The following is a 23,014-nucleotide window of genomic DNA, read 5'->3' as shown; positions in this document are numbered from 1 at the left end:
AACCCAAGAAACACGTGACTGAGGCCAGCGTGAAATCCACACACACACTGTGCTGTTATATAAGATTATATACACCACACACACACACACACACACACACACACACACACACTGTGCTGTTATATAAGATTATATACACCACACACACACACTGTGCTGTTATATAAGATTATCTTTACATAGGCTGACCTATATGGCCACCTCTCTCTAACATGCCAGCAACAGAGGACCACACTGAGTTCCTATGGAATGGAGAATGTATAGAAGCTAAACCAGCTGCGGGAGAATGTATAGAAGCTAGGCCAGCTGCTGGAGGATGTATAGACGCCGAGGCAGCTGCTGGAGGATGTATAGAAGCTAAGGCACCTGCTGGAGGTTGTATAGAAGCATATTCTATATGCATAGAATCTATAGAATGTACCTAAACACATTCTAATATTATTGATCTCTAAAAATTTCCCAGCATTGGTCTTGGCTATACGTAGAAAACGTCATCATTGCACGCCTGTGCCCTTGAGTTTATTCCCCCCTATAGTCGTTCTATACATTTTCTTCAAATATTTTATGGTCCGTGAGGAAGACTCTCAAATCCAGGACCTTCTATACATTTTCTTCAACTATTTTATTGCGCGGTGCAAACAATCACAAAATACCCGAGCGCGGGGCAAACAATTGGGCAGCTCATGCATCTTCCGTGCAAAAACATGCGATATCCGAGCGCTGCACTTAAGCACCGGCTCCGCCCCCGGCCCTCACAGCCCCGCCCCGGCCCTCACAGCCCCGCCCCGGCCCTCACAGGCCCTCCCCTGGTCCTCACAGCCCCGCCCCCGGCCCTCACAGTCCGGCCCCGGCCCCCCACAACCCCGCCCTGGCCCGATCCGCACAGCCCCGCCTCCGCCCCGCACAGCCCGGCCTCCGCCCCGCCCCAGCCCGGCCCTCATAGCCCCCCGCCCGGTCCCCGGCTCCGCCCCCGAGGACCGACAGTTACCTGGAGTCGCTGCGCTGGGCACCGGAAGCACCACCGCTCACATAGTCCCAGGGCAACTCCACGGCGCCCAGGTAGTACTTCCGGGTGGCGCAGGAGCAGAGCGCGCAGAGGCTGAGGAAGAAGCACAGGCCGCGCGCCGCGCGCATGTCTCCCGCCACCGGAGAGAGGCGCGAGCGCCAGCCACAGAACCCCCGGCCCAGATATAACTTTAAAAATTCCCGAGCGGGTCGCGCAGGGTTTTGGGGAAGCTTCTCGTCCCCGGGAAGAGAGGGACCGGAAACTGAGCCGGGGGCGCGGCTTCCTGTCGGCTACGGGGGGGCGGGGGGGCGCAGGAAAACTGGGACGGGAAGGGCAAGGAGCTGGGGCTTAACCCGTTCCGTGCCGGCAACGGCCTGCGGGGTTCAAATCCTCACATCCGTTGAGCGAATCCTTACATCCGCTGGCCTTGTCGAGGGTGGGGTGGGGTGGGGTGGAATGGGGTTGGGGGGTAGGGGGAGAGCCGGGTTCCGGGGTAGCAGAGCTATCCCGGAACAGGTGGTCTCGAGTTGTATTTAAATATATACATATGTGATATGTGTATATATGTATATGTATCTATATAATATACATGTATATGTATATATATGTATGTGTACAATATATATTTAATATTTATGTATATAATATAGGTAATATGTATATGTGTGTATGTATAAATGTATAACATATAATGTGATGTATATGTAGGTATGCATATATGTAATATGTATCTGTATGTATGTGTATGATATACATGTAATATGCATCATATATAATATACATGTAACATGATATATGTATATGTGCAGCATATAATATACATCATATGTATGAGTTATACATATGTGATATATAGTATATATGTGTAACACATAATTTGTAGGTATGAGTTACATATATGTACATATGTAATATAGTATATGATATACATGTGAAACATCAGTGTTATATGTGTACATGTGTAATATATATGACATACACATGCAACGTATATGATATGTATGAGTTATATGTGTACATATGTAATATGTAGTATATGTGTAACATGTATATGTTATGTGTATTATGTCTTGAATTGTATAAGAAAACAGGCATATGTACATACATACACACACACACACACATATATATATATATATATATATATATATATATATATATAAAATGTTTAACGGTCAGGTCGCTTACCAGTGCTCCTCCGTGGTCCGGGCTTCAGCTCACCCCGGTTCTCGCCCTGACCCATCAGTGATCTGTTGTCCTATGGAACTATACATTGAAATAAAACCCTGCTGCTTGGGGCCGTGGTGCTGCATTGCAGCAAGGGAAACCTTGAGACGTCCTACCTCTCAGAGGACTGCGAACAACCCTGCCGTGTCACCCATGAGCATACATCTAAAAGGACTTATTCATTCCACTATAGGGATTCTTGTATATCCATATTCATCACCTTTCAGCTCACAATAACTGTGCTGTTGCCAGGAAGTGAACTTGGGACGTCCGGAAGAGCAGTCGGCATGCTAACCACTGGGCCACCCCTCCAGCCCTCAGGTTCTCTCTCACACACACAGGAACGCTAACTCCAGGGTCTTTACCTGTGCATTTTAAATGAGGGCGGCCATAGCGACCGGGAAATGAGGGAGGGGCCAGCGAGGGGACGCGGACTTCGAGGGACAGGGGTGAGAAGGGGATGGGAGAAGCTGGGGTAGTGAAGTGGGGTAGGAATTCTCATATACGTACATAAGAACTTAAATATGAAATATACATGTATACGTACATAAGAATTTAAATGTAAAATATGAAATATACACGTATACGTACAGAAGATAATATATATATAAGAATTTAAATATAAATATATACATACATATAAAACATGTACATAAGAATTAAATATAAAATATGAAATATACACATACATACATAAGATTATATACGTACATAGGAATTTAAATATAAAATATGAAATATACACATGTACATAAGAATACATACATAAGAATTTAAATATAAGATATGAAATAAACATGTATACATACATAAGAATATATGCATATATAAGAATTGAAATGTACACATATACGTACATAAAACGTACGTACATAAGAATTTATAAAATATACACGTATACACACATAATATATTCGTACATAGGAATTTAAATATAAAATACAAAATATACATGTATATATACATAATACATGAGAATTTAAATATAAAATATGAAATATACACGTATACGTAAAGAGGATAATATATGCATACATAAGAATTTAAATACTGTCACTGCTACCACAGGGAGACAACGTCCCTACTGAATACAAATAAATGTACAGCCCAGTGCCAGGAAGACGTCACCACTTTCGGAGGTTGCAGACTGGGTTTGCCCCGAAACATTATATTATTATAGTATTATTATATATGCCCCGAGACATTATATTATTATTATATACGCCCTGAAACATTATATTGTGTTATTATTGAAAGACCCCAGCTTAGCAGCAGTAACGCCATTTTGCAAGGCTGTACTTAAGATGACTGGTTCAGGGAAAGGTTAGAACACTGAGTACACAGCGGCTGCCAAGCAAGAGATGTTTGGTTGAAGGCCTGGCAACAGGACGACTTCGGTTGAACACCTGACAATGAGAAAAGCCCCGGGAGAGGTCCCACACCCTGGTGGGGGGGCCGAGTCAGCCGTTATGTTCCAAGAAGGTAGCTAAGAAACTTGCCCCCGGGCTGAACCCTTGGGGGGCCGAGTCAGTCCTTATGTTTCAGGAAGGTAGCTAGGAAACTTGCCCCCGGGCTAAACCCTTGCCATATTAGAATCCACCAATTATATCCCTGTAACCATGCATCTGCTTCTGTATGCTTGCTTCTGCTCCCCAAAATCCTATAAAAGCCCATCCTTGGTTCCGTGGGGCGCGCCAGTCCCCCGAGTGACTGAAGCGCCCGCAGGTGCCTGTGCCTGTGTATCCCGACAATAAACCAAATCCTCTTGCTGATTGCATCCTGTGGCGTCTCGGTCTGGTCTTTGGAGTTAGAGGGTCTCCATCCCGAGGGAAAGTTCTCCCTGAGAGCTTTTCATTTGGTGCGTTGGCCGGGAAAGGAGATCCTCCACCCAGGGACCACCGACCACCCACTGGGAGGTAAGCCGGCCGGCGTCTGTCTGTCTGTCTGATTTTGTCTCGTTCTGCCTTATTCTGTCTGTTCTGTGAGCGCTCAGCCAGGTCTGTTCTGTGAGCGCTCAGCCAGGTCTGTTCTGTGAGCGCTCAGCCAGGTTGTTTGGAATTTGGGCGGGACGAAGAAGGAGCTGACGAGCTCGGACTTCTCGCCCCGCAGCCCTGGAAGACGTTCCAAGGGTGTTGGGGCCCGACTTTTCGGGGCCCAATCTGGGAGAGGAGAAAGATCCGGACTAACGGCACCTCTGTCTGTATTTTTGGCTTTCAGAGGGCCCCGGACCTTTGCCACCTCCATCTGACTTTTTGCTTTCAGTTTGGTACCAAAGCCGTGCAGCACGCCTGTCTGTTGTTTGTTTGACTGTTGGTGTTGTTTGTTTTCTCTGTGTTCTAATCTTCCTTAGAACTAACATGGGACAGTCCCTAACAATGCCCCTAAGTCTCACTCTTGATCATTAGAAAGACGTCCACGACCGGGCACACAACCAGTCCGTCGAGGTTAAAAAAAAGGAAAATGACAGACTCTCTGCACATCCGAGTGGCCCACTTTTGGAGCGGGATGGCCAGTGAATGGCACATTTAATAAGATCATTATTTTACAGGTTAAAGATCGGGTCGTCCACGGACATCCTGACCAGGTTTCTTATATTATCACTTGAGAGAGTCTCGCCTTAAACCCCCCCCCCCCGGGCGGAACCCTTCGTGGACCCAAATTGGCCTCCCCTCAACCCCCAGTCTGTCCCCTCTGCCCCGCCCGGTCCGCCGGCCACGTCTTCCTCTCTCTACCTTTGTGAAATCAGAGCCTTCTAAGAAACCTGTCCTCCCGGCAGACCCAAACTCCCCACTCATAGATCTTCTCTCTGACAGGCCCGGCTAAAACGGAGGAGGCAGAGCCGCTGGCCAGATCAGTTGCCGGGCCACAGTCTGATAAGGGTTTCTCCCCTGTCGCAGGGAGATTACACAATAAGCGCGAGGTGATGCCAGATTCAACCTCCCAGGCTTTCCCACTTAGACAGGGAACCGGTGGCCAGACCCAATACTGGCCGTTTTCAGCAGCTGACATTTACAATTGGAAACAACACAACCCTTCTTTCTCCAAAGATCCGGTGGCACTCACCGACCTAATAGAATCTGTTTTACTTACCCACCAGCCTACTTGGGATGACTGCCAACAGCTCTTACAGGCCCTCTTAACCTCAGAAAAAAAAAACAAGGAGTGTTCCTAGAGGCCAGAAAGCATGTTCTGGGAGATGATGGGCGTCCCACCCAGCTGCCTGAGGACCAAACTGGGATTTTAATACAGCTGAAGGTAAGGGACACCTACGCCTTTATCACCAGTTGCTTCTAGCGGGTCTCCGAGGGGCTATACGACGCCCTACTAATTTGGCTCAGGTAAAACAGGTATTACAGGAAGCAGGGGAAACTCCCTCCGCCTTTCTAGAGAGACTTAAGGAGGCCTACCGTATGTACACTCCCTATGACCCAGATGACCCAGGACAAATGACGAGTGTCTCTATGTCCTTCATCTGGCAGGCTGCTCCAGATATCAGGACTAAGTTACAGAGGTTAGAAAATTTACAGGGCTATACATTACAGGATTTACTTAAAGAAGCTAAAAAGATTTTTAATAAGAGAGAGATAAAAAAAGAAACAAAGAATTGAGTCGAATCTTGGCCGCCGTAGTTCAGGGCCAAAAAAGGAAGGGAGATAGGGGGGAGCTCGAAAGGGGCTGAAGCTGGATAAAGATCAATGTGCCTATTACAAAGAGAAAGGGCACTGGGCCAGAGAGTGCCCCAAGAAGCCTGGTGGACCCCGAAAGCCTCGACCACGAACCTCCCTCTTGGCTCTAGATAAAGATTAGGGAGGTCAGGGCCAGGAGCCCCCCCCCCTGAGCCCAGGGTAACGCTTAAAGTTGGGGGACAGCGGTTACTTTCCTGGTAGACACAGGAGCCCAGCATTCAGTCCTCACCCAAGCTTCAGGACAACTCAGCGACCGGACGGCCTGGGTACAAAGAGCTACTGGTGAGAAACAATACCGATGGACTATGGACCGCCGGGTTCAGCTGGCTACCGGTAAGGTGACCCATTCCTTCTTACATGTTCCGGACTGCCCGTACCCTCTGCTGGGCCGTGACCTGCTCACCAAACTAAAAGCACAAATTCATTTTGAGGAAAGAGGGGCCCGAATAACTGGCCCCCACGGAACTCCCCTTCAAGTTCTATGAATATAGACTATATGAACTGGGACAGGACAAGCCACAATCCCTAGAAATAGACACTTGGGTCACGAATTTTCCACTGGCTTGGGCAGAGACTGGTGGGATGGGGTTGGCGCTCCAACAGCCCCCCTTAATTACAACTCCAGTCTCCATAAAACAATACCCCCTGTCACATGAAGCTTATCAAGGTATAAGGCCTCACATTACGAGGCTTCTAGATCAAGGCATCCTAATCCCCTGCCGGTCGCCTTAGAATACGCCTCTTCTGCCTGTAAGAAACCTGGCACTGGAGATTATAGGCCAGTACAAGACTTGAGAAAGGTCAACAAGAGGATAGAAGATATTCATCTGACTGTTCCAAACCCTTACAATTTGCTCCTGACTTTAGGGTTCAACATCCCACCCTCATACTCCTGCAAACCTTTTGAACTGTTCATCGATGAGAAACAGGGGTATGCTAAAGGGGTCCTAACACAAAGGTTGGGACCCTGGAAACGCCCTGTGGCCTACCTGTCTAAGAAATTGGACCCTGTGGCCTCCGGCTGGCCACCGTGCCTAAGGATGGTGGCTGCTATTGCTGTCCTGATCAAGGACACTGGAAAATTGACTTTGGGACAGCCACTCACCATCCTAACACCCCACGCAGTGGAGGCCTTGGTAAAGCAGCCCCCAGACCGCTGGCTCTCTAATTCTCGCACCAAGCCTTGTTACTGGATGCAGAACGGGTTCAGTTTGGGCCCGTAGTCGCCCTCAATCCTGCCACCTTGCTTCCTCTACCAGAGGAGGCAAAACAGCATGACTGCCTACAAATCCTCGCAGAAGTACATGGAACCAGGCCGGACCTATCGGACCAGCCTCTTCAGAATGCTGACCACACATGGTACACGGATGACAACAGCTTCTTGGCAGAGGGAGAGTGAAAGGCTGGAGCTGCGGTCACTACGGAGGACAAAGTGATTTGGGCGAAAGCCCTGCCTGCTGGTAACTCTGCACAACGGGCTGAACTCATCGCCTTGACTCAGGCGCTCAAGATGACAAAAGGTAAGAGGCTAAATATATATACAGACAGCCGTTATGCCTTTGCCACGGCACACATCCACGGGGAGATCTACCGGAGGCGGGGGCTGCTCACATCTGAGGGTAAAGATATTAAAATTCTGGCCCTCTTAGAAGCCCTATTCTTGCCCAAAAGACTGAATATTATATATTGTCCAGGACACCAGAAAGGGCACAACCCAGAGGCACAAAGAAACCGGCTGGCCAATGCCACGGCGCGAAAAGCGGCCATGAACAAACAAATCTTGCCCTTAAATAGCCCAGACCAACCCACGCCCCCACCAGTGGGACAAACTAGTTGGGTTTATGCCCATGAGGACATAGAGCTCCTAAAAAAAAAATGGGGGCCATCTACCACCCTCAACTAAAACAGTGGGTCTAATTGATCTCCTTTTTACATAAATTAACCCATTTGGGGTTTAAGAAGATAAAAACCTTACTAGATCGGGAAGAGATAAATCTGTGTTTTTTTTTTTTTAAATCGGGACAAAGCGATACAAAAGGTGACTGAGAGTTACAAAGCGTGCGCTCAGGTTAACCCGGAAAGGACCATGATTAGACAAGGAGTTCGTCCTAGGGGACACCGTCCCGACATCCATTGAGAAATTGATTTTACTGAAATTAAACCAGGTATATATGGATACAAGTATCTCCTAGTGTTTGTAGACACCTTCTCAGGATGGGTCAAAGCCTTCACCACGAAACACGAGACTACAAAAATGGTCACCAAGAAGCTCCTCGAGAAAATCTTTCCCAGGTATGACATGCCTCAAGCGTTGGGGTCGGACAACGGGCCCGCTTTCGTCTCCCAAGTAAGTCAGTTGGTGTCCAAATTGCTGGGGATTGATTAAAAATTACATTGTTCCTATAGACCCCAGAGTTCAGGTCAGGTAGAACACATAAATAGAACAATTAAGGAGACTTTATCCAAACTAACGCTTGCAACTGGCTCAAAGGATTGGGTGGCCCTCCTTCCCCTAGTTCTATATCGGGCCCGGAATACCCCGGGCCCCCATGGTCTAACTCCTTTTAAAATAATGTATGGAACACCACCCCCATTTGTCCATTTCTTTGATTCAAACATTGCTGATTTTGCTGACAGCCCTTCTCTGAGGGCCCATTTACAGGCCCTACAGATTGTACAGAGAGACGTCTGGAGACCTTTGGCTGCTGCTTACCAGGACAAGCTTGAGCATCCGGTGGTGCCACATCCGTTCCAGATTGGAGACACCGTGTGGGTACACAGACACCAGACCAAGAATCTCGAGCCACGGTGAAAAGGACCCTACACTGTCCTCCTGACTACCCCGACCGCCCTAAAGGTAGACGGAGTCTTGGCTTAGATCCACGCACCACACGTCAAGGCAGTCCGGTCTGAAGAATTGACTAATCACAACACTACACCCCAGACATGGAGAGTTCAGCACACTCCAAACCCCTTAAAGTTAAAACTCCTACGTGGCTCCTCCTAGCCCTTTTGTGGCCTAGAGTCAGTGGGGGAATAAGCCCCCACCAGACAGAAATTTCTTGACCAAGTCGAGTGAAAGATTTCACTCAAAGTTAGCAAAAAAATGGGGGAATGAAAGACCCCAGCTTAGCAGCAGTAACGCCATTTTGCAAGGCTGTACTTAAGATGACTGGTTCAGGGAAAGGTTAGAACACTGAGTACACAGCGGCTGCCAAGCAAGAGATGTTTGGTTGAAGGCCTGGCAACAGGACGACTTCGGTTGAACACCTGACAATGAGAAAAGCCCCGGGAGAGGTCCCACACCCTGGTGGGGGGGCCGAGTCAGCCGTTATGTTCCAAGAAGGTAGCTAAGAAACTTGCCCCCGGGCTGAACCCTTGGGGGGCCGAGTCAGTCCTTATGTTTCAGGAAGGTAGCTAGGAAACTTGCCCCCGGGCTAAACCCTTGCCATATTAGAATCCACCAATTATATCCCTGTAACCATGCATCTGCTTCTGTATGCTTGCTTCTGCTCCCCAAAATCCTATAAAAGCCCATCCTTGGTTCCGTGGGGCGCGCCAGTCCCCCGAGTGACTGAAGCGCCCGCAGGTGCCTGTGCCTGTGTATCCCGACAATAAACCAAATCCTCTTGCTGATTGCATCCTGTGGTGTCTCGGTCTGGTCTTTGGAGTTAGAGGGTCTCCATCCCGAGGGAAAGTTCTCCCTGAGAGCTTTTCATTATTATATATGCCCCAAACGTTAAATTATTATATTATTGTTACAGGCGATTGCCGATTTTTTGGCAATTCTATATAAGTTGATGGTTGAGACCCTGTTGCTGACCCTGTGACGTACGTGAATCACAAAACAGGCACTGAGGAGGCTTCACAGTGCCGCAAGGTCACGTGTGTGCCATTTGGGGAGTTATTGAGCGACTGTAATGGCTGGCGTGACAAAATATACATGCATGTAAACACACACGTGCATGAACACAAACACACCCATACACACATATACACGTGCTGGACATACACGCATGAAAACACACACGTGCCAGACATACACGCATGAAAACACACACACACACACATACGTGCTGGACACACGCATGAACACACACACACGAGCCGGACACACACGCTTGAACACGCCCATAGGGACCGGAAACAGCCATTATAACACAAGCGCACATTATCAAGTGGTCGAGTAAGAAGTGTTTTCCAGTACTTAAACAGCGTAGAAACGAACACCGGAAATGACGCAAGTCCCCTGTTTACGTCCATACGTATATGTAAAATCGACAAAGGTGACACGGACTCTATTATCTCAAAGGCGGGGACACTTTGCGCACGCGTAGCCGCCATTCCTCTGCTATAGAGGCTCCAGTACACGAAAGACGCCTCACGGAACCTCACCGGGGACCGGAAACAGCAGCCCCACGCGCGGCTCCAGTACACGAAAGACGCCTTACGGAACCAGGTCGCTGGCTCCCACTTACAGGGGACCGGAAACAGCAGCCGCACACGCCGGAAACCGGCGGCGGGTGACGAACGCCCTTTCCTGAGCTCTTGATCTGAAGTCGTGTCCTCTTGGTACTCCTTCCCCGGAAATGGCCGCCAACGGTCAAGGTAAAGGCCGGAGCATGCGCGCGAGTGCCAGGCTGGACTCGTCTTTGAGGAGAGGCCGAGCGCCCGCTGGGTTCGTCCCTGCGGCGCGGGGAAAGGGCGGCGTGCAGGGGTTTTTAGCAGCGGTTCCAGGATCCGGCCAAGGTCGTGCGTTCCAGCTGGGGTTCGATGTGGTTTCTGCTTAGTTCGAGTTCTTCGGTTCCGCCACTAGGGACGGAGGTGGCGTTTCCGTCCCTCCTTCCTGCGACCCCCGTCCTCCCTTTTGGCTGCAGCCCTGTGTGGAGTGAGTGAGTGAGTGTGTGTGTGTGTGTTTTACACAAAACAACGAATATCTATTAAAAACGAATATCTATTAAAAAACAGTGAATATCTATTAAAGACAAATTTTATATACTATATATGGATTTTTTTTTTTATCACGTAGAAGACCGAATTTTCGCGTACGTCCTGGTTTCGGTGCAGCTCATATTCCCGTTCCAGGAAGCATTGGGAGAGATATATACATATATACTGTGTACATTATCTATCGTCTTCTTTAGCCTGGACGGGAGCTACGCTAGAGAGTCCGGTAAAAATAACACTGAATAGATTTAGAGGCCAGAGCTTTTTTTCGTTATTGTTATTATTATTACTACTACTATTATTCCATAAGTATATGGGACTGTAGACCTCTTACATTATTATCGTTGTTATTATTACTGTATACTTTTTAGATTATTATTATTCCATAAGTATCTGTGACTGCAGGCTCTTTAGATTTTTATTATTGTTGTTATTAATGTAGACTTTGTAGATTATTATTACTATTTATTATTATTGTTATTATTATTCCACACCCCGTCCCGTAAGTTTTCTATCACGGATTCACAGAGAGGCCGTCATAGCAGGAGTAATATCCACGCACACAGAGCCACAGGCAGAATAAGTGATTCGCAGTGTTGGCGGCCATTGCTGTGCAGCCATTGAGATCTCAGCACTGTTCTCTGTCCCTGGCCCCCTCCGTGCATTTAATTCCCAGGTGTTGGAACCCGCCTCGTGCTGGGCCCTTTGACGTAGTTTCCCGTGTTGTAGCGACCCCGGACATGAAATAAAATAATTAAAGTAAAAGAAATAAAATAAAATAAATAGAATATATAAAATAGAATAAATAAAATAAATTTTAAAAATAAAATAAAATAAAGTAAAATTAATTAAATAAAATAAGTGAAACAAAGTAAATAAAATTAATAAAATAAAATAAAATTAGACATAAAATTGTTTCGCGGCGACTTCAGAGTAGAATAAAACAAATAATATAAAGTTTATTCGGCTTTTTTAATCTCCTTACCCTCGGGAGTGGAGTTTTCATCATTTTTTCCTTTGCCCACTGACGACTTAGAAATCACCTGCTTAATGTTACGTACGTTTTACTTTATTTATCCTATATGAACGCCGTCTTCACACGCGGCAGGGCGTCAGATCCCGTGGCAGACGACGGCTAGCAGCCACCGTGCGGTCGCTGGGATTTGACTCGGGACCCCTGGGAGAGAGTGGTCGCTGCTCTAACCACTGAGCAACCCCTCCAGCCCCTCTTTCAATTTCTTGGGGTTTGGTTTGGTTTTGGTTCTGGTTTTGGTTTTTTTTGCTGTAAATCAACCCATTTTACTGCTACATCCACTTCAGCAGGGCCACACCCACTCCAGCTGGCCACACCCACTGCAACAGGGCCACACTATGACAGAGCCATGCCCACTCCAACACCATTCCAACAGGGCCATAGCCGGCAGGGCTATGTCGCAGTCCTCACAGCCACTTGTCTTCATTTTCCATAGGGGACCCCGACAGGAAGCGCGAGGCCCTGGACCTCGCAGAATTCACGCGGAGGCAACCATGGTGGCGTAAGCTGTTCGGGCCAGAGTCTGGGCCCTCGGCTGAGAAGTACAGCGCGGCGACGCAGCTGGCCGTCGGGGGTGTCACTGGATGGTAAGTGGTGTGTGTGCAATTCCCGGGATATCATAAGTGCGAGTGTCCGGAAATGACCCAGATATACGGAAATGAAATCAAAGCCACTCCCTCGTCTCTGGTGAGAGACACATATGGTGCGTTCAGGTCCGCGGGGCTCCCTCAGGGCCCCGTGCACAAGGACTTGGCATGCATTTCCGGCCTCTCCCGCCGCATGGCAACTCACACTGTGCCCCGTTCTCCTCCCCTCGCTCTGCGTTCACAGGTGCACGGGGCTCGTGTTCCGGAAGGTCGGAAAGCTGGCAGCCACGGCCCTAGGAGGAGGGTTCTTCCTCCTGCAGGTTCGTATGTCATGTTCTCCCTGGTGTGTGGGAACTCCGCCTGCCCATGAGTGTGCTGTGAGGAATTATATACATTATATCATGATTTACATTAAATATATACATTATTACCGTATACATTATCGTTATACATTATTATATACATTATATATGTCGTTTCCCTAGTGTTTGGAAATTCTGCTTGCCCATCAGCATATTGTGAGAAATTATATACATACCACAATTTTCATTAAATATATAAATTATTATTATATACATTATATATTTCATTTCCCCGGTGGCTGGGAACTCCACCTGCTCATTAGTGTTTTGTGAGAAATTATATACATTATATCACAATACATTACATTAAGTATATACATTACTATCATATATATTATCTACATTATTATATACATTGTACATTATTATAAGTTTGATTCCCAGCCCAGGCGAAATCTTAATCCCAAGCCACATTTCCTGTTACATCTATGCTGTGAAGAGTCACTGCATGGTTGCTGGGAATCAAACGTGAATCCTTGCTAGTGCCCCAACCACTGACCTACCTATCCCCTGCTCAGTTTTCTATAACTTCACTCTTTATAAGTGCTCATGTTATATATATGTGTGTGTGTGTGTGTGTGTGTACGTATAAATTATGTATATATGTATAAGTTATATATGTATGTGTGTGTGTATATATATATATATACATATATATATTCTCCAGTTTATTTCAGTAACTGGTTAATGGTAAATGATCATCGATAACCCTTTGGATGACACTAATCTATCAAAAAATGGCACACCCGAGTCAATTTCATTCCGTCCGCATTTCCCTGAAGAATCGTTTACGTTGAGCACGTCACTCGGGCTTTCTGCCAATGCCCTATTTTTAAATTTCGCTTCAAACTCTGTAGAGCTCGGTGTATGTGTTACACATTAAATGATGTATACATTAAATGACTGCCACCAGCTGAACATGGCTGTTGGTCTCTATGACCAAACACGGAACACTGGAGGTTGTACATATGGAGTACATACATTTTTTGGCCAAAGGTCATCGAAAAATAGCAGATCTCCCCAAACATTGAACACAGTTCGTATGTTTTGGACCATGCTCCTCATCCCTTCTCCATTCCCATCGAATGTATAGCTGGCGAGCCACACGGGGTACATCAGAGTCGACTGGCAGAGACTGGAAAAAGACGTAAAGAAAGCCAAGGCGCAGCTGAAGATCCATAGGGGTCGGCAAATGCCCACTGAGGTCGGGAGCAAAGCCGAGGAGGTGAGACTTGTCCTGTTCCCATTTAATGTATGGAAAAGGGTGGGCAGCTGTGTTCCCACTTAATGTATGGAAAATGGCAGGCAGAGGTGAGGCTCATCCTGTTCTGACTTACTGTATGGAAAAGTGTGGGCAGCTGTGTGCGTGTTTATCTTCTCAGCGGTATGGAAAGTTTTATGATGACCATGGGATGGGGAGACAAAAACTTTTCCTATACGTATGTCTGTGTGTAGTACTACACGTATATCATCTGTGTGCATACTACATGTATGTCTGTGTACATGCTACACGTATGTCTCTGTACAGATCCAAGTGTGCACCTGTGCTGCTTGCAGCCACCAGAAGAGGGCGTTGGCCCACAATGCCCAGCTTCAGGCCACCATACATGGGACTGCAGGGCCCAAGTTCCTGACCTGAATTCATTAAAAACAGAAACAAACACATGGCTCTTTGCACACGGCATCACGTCTGCCCACAGTGTGGTGGGCCACCCTATATGAACCGCCCTATCTGCACAGCTGGACGTGGGGGGTCAGAGAGAGAGGTCACAGGAAGCACAGCTGGGGGTCGGGGGTCAGAGAGGTCACAGGATGCATAGCTGGGTGTTGGGGGGTCAGAGAGAGGTCATGGGATGCACAGCACGAGACCCTACCTCGATATCTGAAGTCTGTGAACTCGGAAGACATCCATCAATCTTCACACGTATGTGCACATGTTCATGCATATGTATGTGCGACAGGTGCGCACATGTACACACACCACACACGTTCACACACAGCACACACGTGTGCACCCACACCACACACACCACACACACGTATACACAGCACACACATGCATACATCACACACGTGCACACACAGCACACAGTGCAAACGACAGGAGCAGACAATGGGATCAGGATGCTGGGTGTATTATTGTATGTTATTTTACGTGGCATACATTATCTCATGTGTGCATCCTGAGGGTAGGACAGACGCGGTCGGTGCCCACCTGCGTGTGCTCGAGTGAACAGGATCCGCTGTGCTGCAGTAACCCAGTGTCTCCTGTCCTCCAGGCCCTGTCGTTCGTGAAGAAGAATGTTCCAGTAGCCGCAGGGTTTCTTGGAGGCTTCCTGCTCGGCCTGGCGTCCTGAGGGTGTCACGTGGCCCCTATAGCGAATCCTATAGCAGGCCCTATAGCAGATCTTAAAGCAGATGCTATAGCAGATCCTATAGCAAACCTTATAGCCAATCTCATAGCAAACCTTATAGTAGATCCTATAGCAAATCCTATAGCAAACCTTATAGTGAATCTTACAGCGATATATATATATATATATAATATTTTATGGTATTTTATTATATACATTATTACACTAAGGTATTTTATTATATATATATAATAACTTATGGTATTTTATTATATCTATTATACACTAATGTATTTTATTATATATATATAATATTTATGGTATTTTACTATATACATTATTGTACATTGAGGTATTTTATTTTATATATATATATATATCGTCCTTATTACAGAACCAATAACAGACCTTTAACACCGAGCACGTGCCGTGTGTTAACCCCTCCCCCTGTGTGCATCGCATGTTGATTGATAACCGCGTCCACCATCTGCGTTGTGATCCCCTGTGTTCTTCTCGAGGTTCAAAGGTCATCACGAGCAGTGGTCATCACGAGTGGTCAAGCCTCAGATCCCGCCCTCGTCTGAAATAAAATCTGAGTCTGCCCTGAGGTCCGCGCAGGCCGCACTTGTGTTTGTGCAGAGGAGGCGCTGAGAGGGTGGGACAGTAAAGCACAGGCAGCTCGCCTGAAGGTCCAGAGTTCAATTCCTGGCAGCCACGTGGTGGCTCACAACCGTGTGTCATGGGACACAGTGTACTCATATAAGTAAATCTTTATAAATTGTGTACGCTTTACATGTTACACATGTGGTGTGCGCTTTGTCAACTCATGACCCTCTGTATCTTGTGGGCTCTTAAAACTCATTTAGTAACAGACCCAGAACTCAATGTAAAGCAGGTTTATTTTAGCGGATCCTTCTCCATTGAACACATTTATTCTGCGTACATTACACACATGTATTCTCCACACATTAATTTGCCCTCAGCCGCTACCAGGCTTGAAGGAAGGATAGGAAATGAAGCCCGAGGGAAACCGGAAGTGGAAGTGAATGTCCGGGCACCGCTTCACTCGGACCCGGACCCCATGACCGACTTCTCTTCCTCTTCTTTCTCCCATCCCGCGCACACGGGCGACACCCCCTTGGGGAACCGGGCGCAGCACCGACGCAGTTCCTGGAGGGCGGCCTGGCACCTCGATTCCGAGTAGTTGTTGGCTGAAAAAAAAAAAAAAAGATGGGGACGCTTAGTGATGACGTCGAGAGCCAAGACTGTGGGGCGATTGGGCACTCCATGGCCTATTTTTTTTCAGCGCGTCACTCGCTTATGACGTCACACAACCGAAAAAGAAATGCAAAAAAAAAAAATTGAAAAAACACAAGCAGGACGTCTCGAGTACATGGCCTACCTGAGCTAAAGAGCGAGTTCAAGCCTAAGAAGGGTAATTTAGCGAAACCCCGCCTCAAAATTTTTTTACAAACAATGCTTTTTTTTTTTTTTCCAGAGCTGGGGACCGAACCCAGGGCCTTGCGCTTGCTAGGCAAGTGCTCTACCACTGAGCTAAATCCCCAACCCCTCGCCTCAAAATTTAAAACGCGACGAGGGTTGGGCTCCTTCGGTGTCATGTGTGCACACAAAAAAAAAATGTTCAAATCCCGAGAATAACAGCAGGAAGAATGACAATAACAACAATAATAATAACAATAATAATAACCGAAAATAATAAAAGTAAAGAAATAATGACAAAAATAAATGGAAGCAGAAAAACATGACAACAAAACCACCAAAGCAATCACTGAATGTTTCGGGAAACGTTAAGAGCGGTGGGTGGATCCCGTGTGTCTGAACCTGCAGCACAAAACCCTGGGTAAAGGAGCAGCGAGGGACGAGGCCAAAACTGTGACTTAGAAAAAGGACCCAAGTTCGCTTCCCGGCAGCGCACACTGCAGAGCCGTGCACAGCTCTGACTGCAGCAGTCTATAGGGTTTGACACCTGTTCTCACCAAGCACACGGGTGAAGTGTAGGTGTACATATGTGCAGGTAACATGTCCACAGACAGGGAAAGAATTACAAATTCATTTTACAAAACCAATATGTATGTATGTATGCATGCATGCATGTGTGTGTACATATATATGTATATATGCATATGTCTATATGTATGTGTTTGTATGTGTATATATGTATGTGTGTATGTATATGTATGCATGTATATATCTGTATGTATGCATATGTATATATGTAATGTACATTTGTTTGTATATGTGCATGTATGTATACGTATATATGTGTGTATGCATGTGTTTATGTATATGTGTATATATGTATGTATATGTATGCATGTGTATATATATATGTTTGTATATGTGTATGAATATACGTGCATATATGTATGTATATATGCATATATGTATGTGTGTGTGTAGTGTGTATTTTTGAGTTTTTGAGATAGGTTGTCATTTTGTAGCCTGAGCTGGCTTTGAACTTATCTTCCCGCCCCTGCTTCTCTTCCATAGTATGGGGACCGTAAGCGTGTCAGCTTTCCGAGTACATACACACGTGGTATTCAGGATGGCAGCTAAAGCCCCATGCATTCTGAGCACGCGTTCTACCCCTCTCTTTCATCCACTGATTCTTTAACTACAGCTGTGCGTTAAAACCAGCTCGGGGGCTGGAGGGGTGGCTCAGTGGTTAGAGCATCGACCGCTCTCTCCCAGAGGTCCAGAGTTCAATACCTAGCACCCACGTGGTGGCTCACAGTCCTGTGTCATGGGATCCAGCACCGCCTTCCAGTGTCTGAAGTCCGCAACGGTGAACTCACGTGCGTGATTCACAGAAGTGTCGCATTTAAAGTTAATGAAAGATAATGTATGGAAAAACGTGTTTTTAAAGAAATCCGCACCCTACCTTGTAAACACTTTTGCAACTCACAGGCGTATTTCTGGCACGGATCCTTCCGCGGCATGTCCAAGAGACTAAAACAACAAAAAAATATATATATATGAAAAAAGTATACATGTGTAACATAATAATACACATTATGTATACACCTTTTGTTTTTAGTTTCAGTTGTAAAGACTCTGCAGCCTGTGCACACAGGATTTCCTTCTGGGGCTCATGTAATGACCTTTAACCTCACAACATCTGGGAAAATGAACACGCTAAAAATACTCTTTCCTCACCAATTGGACAGACGGATTACATGGATCATTAATGCGGAGGATGTAAACGTTCATGGAAAAATTCAGTGTAGTCAAATAGCACACAACATACAAAGTACACACAACATACAAAGTACACACAACATACAAAGTGCACACAACATACAAAGTGCACACAATGGTCTCCCACACAGCTGTAATTTCAGGTCCGCACCATTGCTCTGGGCCCCACACTTATCCCAAAAAGCAAAACCCGACTTCGATGTGAATGAACCGCTGTGCATGTTTTCACCCCCGAAATTCCTCACAGTTCCCACAGACAGTGCCCAGTGATCAGCAACGTTGGTGGCTACGGCCTCACGAGAGAGGTGTCAATCAAAGAGAGGTGCCAATCAGAGGTGCGACTCGTCTTTCCCTCCCAGAATCCCTTGAGCGCTCGGCGCCAGGAGTGGGAAACCCGCGTGGGCCCTGCAGATGCCGCTCTCTTCCATGTCAATCACGACCGGGTCCCAGGTGCTGCGAGTTGGGCCATCGGCGTCCATTGAGGGTTTGGTGGCTGCTCCCAAAGGCGTCACTTCCGGGCCCTGACTCTGCCCCTGCCCTCGCATGGCGCTAAGCTGTCCCGGTGATGATGACGCCGCGCTCTCCACAGCCCTTCCCTCGAAGCTCCGCTCTTGCCCTCCTCGGCCCCCACCCTTCCCCCCATCCCGGAGGCCGAGGGTGGGCGGCAGCTGCGGTGCAGAAAGCGATGGTCACGTGACGCACGGAACTGAGGGGCGCCTCGCCTGCACACCCAGGGCTGGGAACTAAAACAAGGAAGCGGAAGTATAATCATGTGTGAACCTTGAAGCGGAAGTACAATCGCGCGTGTTCCAGGAAGCGGAAGTGGAACCGCGTAGCGGGTCAGGTTTCTGGCAGAAGTTGTAGGAGCAGCTCCTGCGCCCCCCTGACCTGTGAGGAAAAGGAAATCACGTGAGGGATTCTGACATAAGAACCTCAAGGCGGGGCAAATGATGGACAGACACGCCTACTGTGGAATGATTGACAAGCACGGCTGAAATGATTGACAAGCACATGAGTGACAAACATGGCTGAATGATTGACAAGCACATGACTGATCAACAAGCACGGCTGAAATGATTAACAGAGACGGCTACCACTGAATGACGCCGGATCTGCCAGAGGCGGGACTTGTTGTCCATGTACCGCCCCTCGGGGTAGAGCTGCCACATGAGAGGCAGCGGTGAGGTCAGGAGGTCACGGGGCTTCGAAGCGTCACCCAGAGGAACTGGAACTCGCCGGACCCGAGCCTTTAGGGTGGCTGTGTCCTGAGGGGAATTAAAGTTAAAATTAAAATTAAATTAAATTAAAAGCATTAAAATATCTTTAAAAAATTAAAAAATTAAAATATTAAAATTAGACTGAACCAAGATGGCGGCCTCACCTCTTCTGCAGCAGCGACCCACGTGCGCTGGTGCTCGTCGCGGTAGACACCCTCACAGTGAACCCAGAGTCGGGTGGGCGGGGCCCCCGTGTCCTCTCGGGCCATCCCGGGCTGGGGGTTCGAGTCCGGGCCCTGCTCTCCTGCACCCGAGCCTGCAGCATCCGCGCGCGCGGGACACGGGGGTGACTGGGAGACGTCAGGATGAACTCCCTATTGAGTCACACGACCCGGGACGGGCGACCGCGCGGCGGAACCAAGCCTCACGCGCATCGATCGCGTGACCTGGGCGCATCACGTGACAGCTTACGGTGTCGGGAAACGAAACTGGGGTGGGCGAGGGGGCAGACAGCGCGGGGTGCTCTGCTGTCCATGGCCGACCACTGAGCTACACTCCCTCTGCTACCCCGGATATTCCGAATTACGGTTACCCCTAGACGCTGTGACCCCTAGAGGCTGTAACCCGGGTTGGGTGCACCGTCGTCGTCTCTGCGCACGTGATCCTCACACCCGTCCTACATGTATGTGAGCAGAACACGTTTTCTGGCGCACGGTGTTTGTTCACGCATGTCAGGATTCTCCAGCCTGAGGAACATCGTCAGCTCAGGATAAAGTTAGTCACAAGGTACAGTGCCATACATATATACACACATACATACATACACATACACACATGCACACACATATACACACATAAACACACACATACACGTATACATACATATACATACAGGCATACATACATACACACATACACATACATACATACACATGCATACACACATACATACATGTATACAGACATACACATGCACACACATACACATACATACACACATAAACATACATGCACTCGCATACATACATCCACACATATTTACACACACATACACACATACACATATACAGACACACACATACAGACACATACACATGCACACATACACACACATACATAAATACACACATACATACACACATGCACACCCACACATATACACACATACACTCACATATATACATACAAATATACATATACACATATATACATAGGCACATACGCACACATACATACATAGACATACATACACACATACATATATACAAACATACATATACATACACACACACTTCTCCTATTCTTAACATACGTTCACATACATTGACCCACTTGAAGCTCTGTTACCATTAGGCTCCTTCCTTCCTCCCCTTCCCTCTCTGAGGTGTAAAACGGGAAACACGCGGATCGCACTGACATGCATTAAACACTCCCCACATGTCTAACATATGTTCACATACATTGACCCACGTGATCTTCCCACCTAAAGGGGACGCATGCGCGGCACGTGTAAGTCAGGTGAGCACATACATATATACAGACACACACACATACATACACACATACACATACACACGTCAGGGCCACAGGCCGGTTTCGTTTACCGTATATGTAAATTATATGTAAATTACCAGTCTTTAGCCCATGACTATGCAGTCTATACACACTGCATATGCAAAGTCTTAGTTAACATATAGCGAGCGCATCAGGACCTCGCCATACACGTTAATATTAATCTATACGTAAACGCTTTAGCCCGTCATGAGTTATCCATAAAGACGCGCCCTAACCATTAGGCCCTCGTGTCCCAGGTGACCTCGTAAATCCTAAGGAAGGTTTGTGTGTTTATCCCTCAGTTCATCGGCGTGTGTAAAAGTAAAACTAGTTTTACATACGCTATATAAGTTCAGTTTTATATATGCTATGTTTACCATGAGGTCAGTTTTATATACGCTATGTTTACCATGAGGTCAGTTTTATATACGTTATCTTTTAACATGAGGTCGGTTTTATATACGTTATTTTTAACATGAGGTCGGTTTTATATACGTTATCTTTTTAACACGAGGTCGGTTTTATATACGTTATCTTTAACACGAGGTCAGTTTTATATACGTTATTCTTAATGTAAGGTCAGTTTTATATACGTTATCTTTAGCATAAGGTCAGTTTTATATACGTTATATTTTAAAGTCTTCCCACGCGAACGGATAGATGTCCAAAGCACTCTGCACAGCGCAGCGGCCGCGGTCGCTGTTTCCGCCGGGGTTACTCACAGGAAGACGACGTTTCCGGAAGTGATTCCTCCGCCTCCGGCGCAGCGCGGCTAAAACTTCCGGGTCGCACGACCGCCGCCGCCCCCGCCCCACACCGGACACTCAAGCAACGAGTGCGCAGGGATCCCGGGACGAACCGCGGAGTAAAACCGGACGCGGGGGCCGTAGGCCGGAAGCCGGAAGTGCCCCGAGGTCCGTGACGTAGAAAGGAAACCGATCACGAACCGTTTCCGGGCTGACGTTTAAAACGGTGCCCCTTTCTCGCGGCGACGTCGCCTCCGACGGCGTGATGCACATACGCCGCGCCGGCGAGGTTGCTGTCCGTGACGCAATACTCCGCACCGAGTTCTCACGAGCGAGAGGGCCGGCGGGCGCGCGAAACGGACGTCAGCACGGGGAAGGTATCTGCCCTGACTCGGATCCAATCACAGCCCACGTCCGCCACGGCGGAGCGACGCCGCCCAGCCAGCCAGCCGCCCGCCCTACCCGCCGCCCTCCGCTTCCTCCTCCCCTCCCTCCTCTCGGCTTTGCTACCGGGACCAACCCCGGAGTCTCCCTGGTGACGACACGCGGGCCCCGCCCCTACGCTCAGGCCCCTCCCCCAAGACCCAGATCCCGCCCCTAATCCCAGGCTCCGCCCCAACCCAGGCCCTACATCTAATCTCAGGCCCCTCCCCTAACCCCAGGCCTCGCCCCTAGCAAGGCTCTACCCCTATCCCCCGCTCCGATTCCAAGCTCCAGACTCCCCCCACTAAGGCCCAGGCTCCACCTCTATCCTCAGGCCCCTCCCCTAACCCCAGGCCCCACCAATAAGTCCAGGCCCCGCCCCTAACCCCAGGCCCCGCCCCTAACCCCAGGCCACGCCCTAACCCCAGGCCTCACCTCTAACCCCAGATCCCTTCCCTAACCTCAGGACTCGCCCCAGGCGGAAGTGAGAGGGGAGAAGATGGCGCGGGTGGTGCAGGCTGTCTATTCCGTCCATCTTGAGTTGGGCGCCTTCCTGGTTTGTCTGAACCACGCCCTGAGCACCGAGCAGGATGAGGTGAGGCTGGCGGCCATGGTGGGCGGGGTCCTTCTGGGTGGCCATGGTGGGTGGGGTT

The 23,014-nt window shown here is 48.0% G+C and overlaps 3 protein-coding genes and 1 pseudogene across 19 annotated transcripts in view; 2 read left to right on the top strand and 2 right to left on the bottom strand.

The window, feature by feature from the left end:
- F8 (coagulation factor VIII) overlaps nt 1-1,270 on the bottom strand; it is a 32,059-nt gene extending 30,789 nt beyond the window's left edge. For 11 of the 12 annotated variants that reach the window (XR_015642229.1, XR_015642230.1, XR_015642232.1 and 8 more), the window contains exon 1: nt 989-1,270. Coding sequence is in view for 4 of the 12 variants with exons in the window: in XM_087592665.1 (XP_087448791.1) it covers nt 989-1,134 (146 nt within the window). In the remaining 8 variants the exon portion in view is untranslated. 12 annotated transcript variants of the gene reach the window in all.
- A 9,133-nt stretch (nt 1,271-10,403) lies between these two features.
- Nucleotides 10,404-16,003, top strand: Fundc2 (FUN14 domain containing 2). Its single transcript, NM_001135757.1, is given in 5 exon segments — nt 10,404-10,527; nt 12,336-12,486; nt 12,731-12,806; nt 13,942-14,073; nt 15,128-16,003. Coding segments are annotated over 5 exon segments (456 nt in total). The 5' UTR covers nt 10,404-10,508; the 3' UTR covers nt 15,206-16,003.
- An 80-nt stretch (nt 16,004-16,083) lies between these two features.
- Cmc4 (C-X9-C motif containing 4) overlaps nt 16,084-23,014 on the bottom strand; it is a 7,105-nt gene continuing 174 nt past the window's right edge. Inside the window, exons 1-6 of one of the 5 annotated variants that reach the window (XR_015642100.1) lie at nt 21,915-22,437; nt 19,803-20,384; nt 19,516-19,686; nt 19,202-19,309; nt 18,105-18,172; nt 16,084-16,413 (exon numbers count right to left, since the gene is read on the bottom strand). Coding sequence is in view for 4 of the 5 variants with exons in the window: in XM_087592003.1 (XP_087448129.1) it covers nt 16,265-16,413; nt 18,105-18,172; nt 22,823-23,001 (396 nt within the window). In the remaining variant the exon portion in view is untranslated. 5 annotated transcript variants of the gene reach the window in all.
- The window catches only part of Brcc3-ps7 (BRCA1/BRCA2-containing complex, subunit 3, pseudogene 7), a 3,682-nt pseudogene continuing 3,495 nt past the window's right edge, over nt 22,828-23,014 (top strand). Inside the window, 1 exon segment of the transcript NR_185091.1 lies at nt 22,828-22,956. The product of NR_185091.1 is annotated as a BRCA1/BRCA2-containing complex, subunit 3, pseudogene 7 (transcript).

The sequence above is a fragment of the Rattus norvegicus genome, chromosome 18 (genome assembly GCF_021556685.1).
Source record: "Rattus norvegicus strain SHRSP/BbbUtx chromosome 18, alternate assembly SHRSP_T2T, whole genome shotgun sequence".
Lineage (NCBI taxonomy): Eukaryota > Metazoa > Chordata > Mammalia > Rodentia > Muridae > Rattus > Rattus norvegicus.
This window is presented reverse-complemented; position numbering and strand designations above follow the sequence as displayed.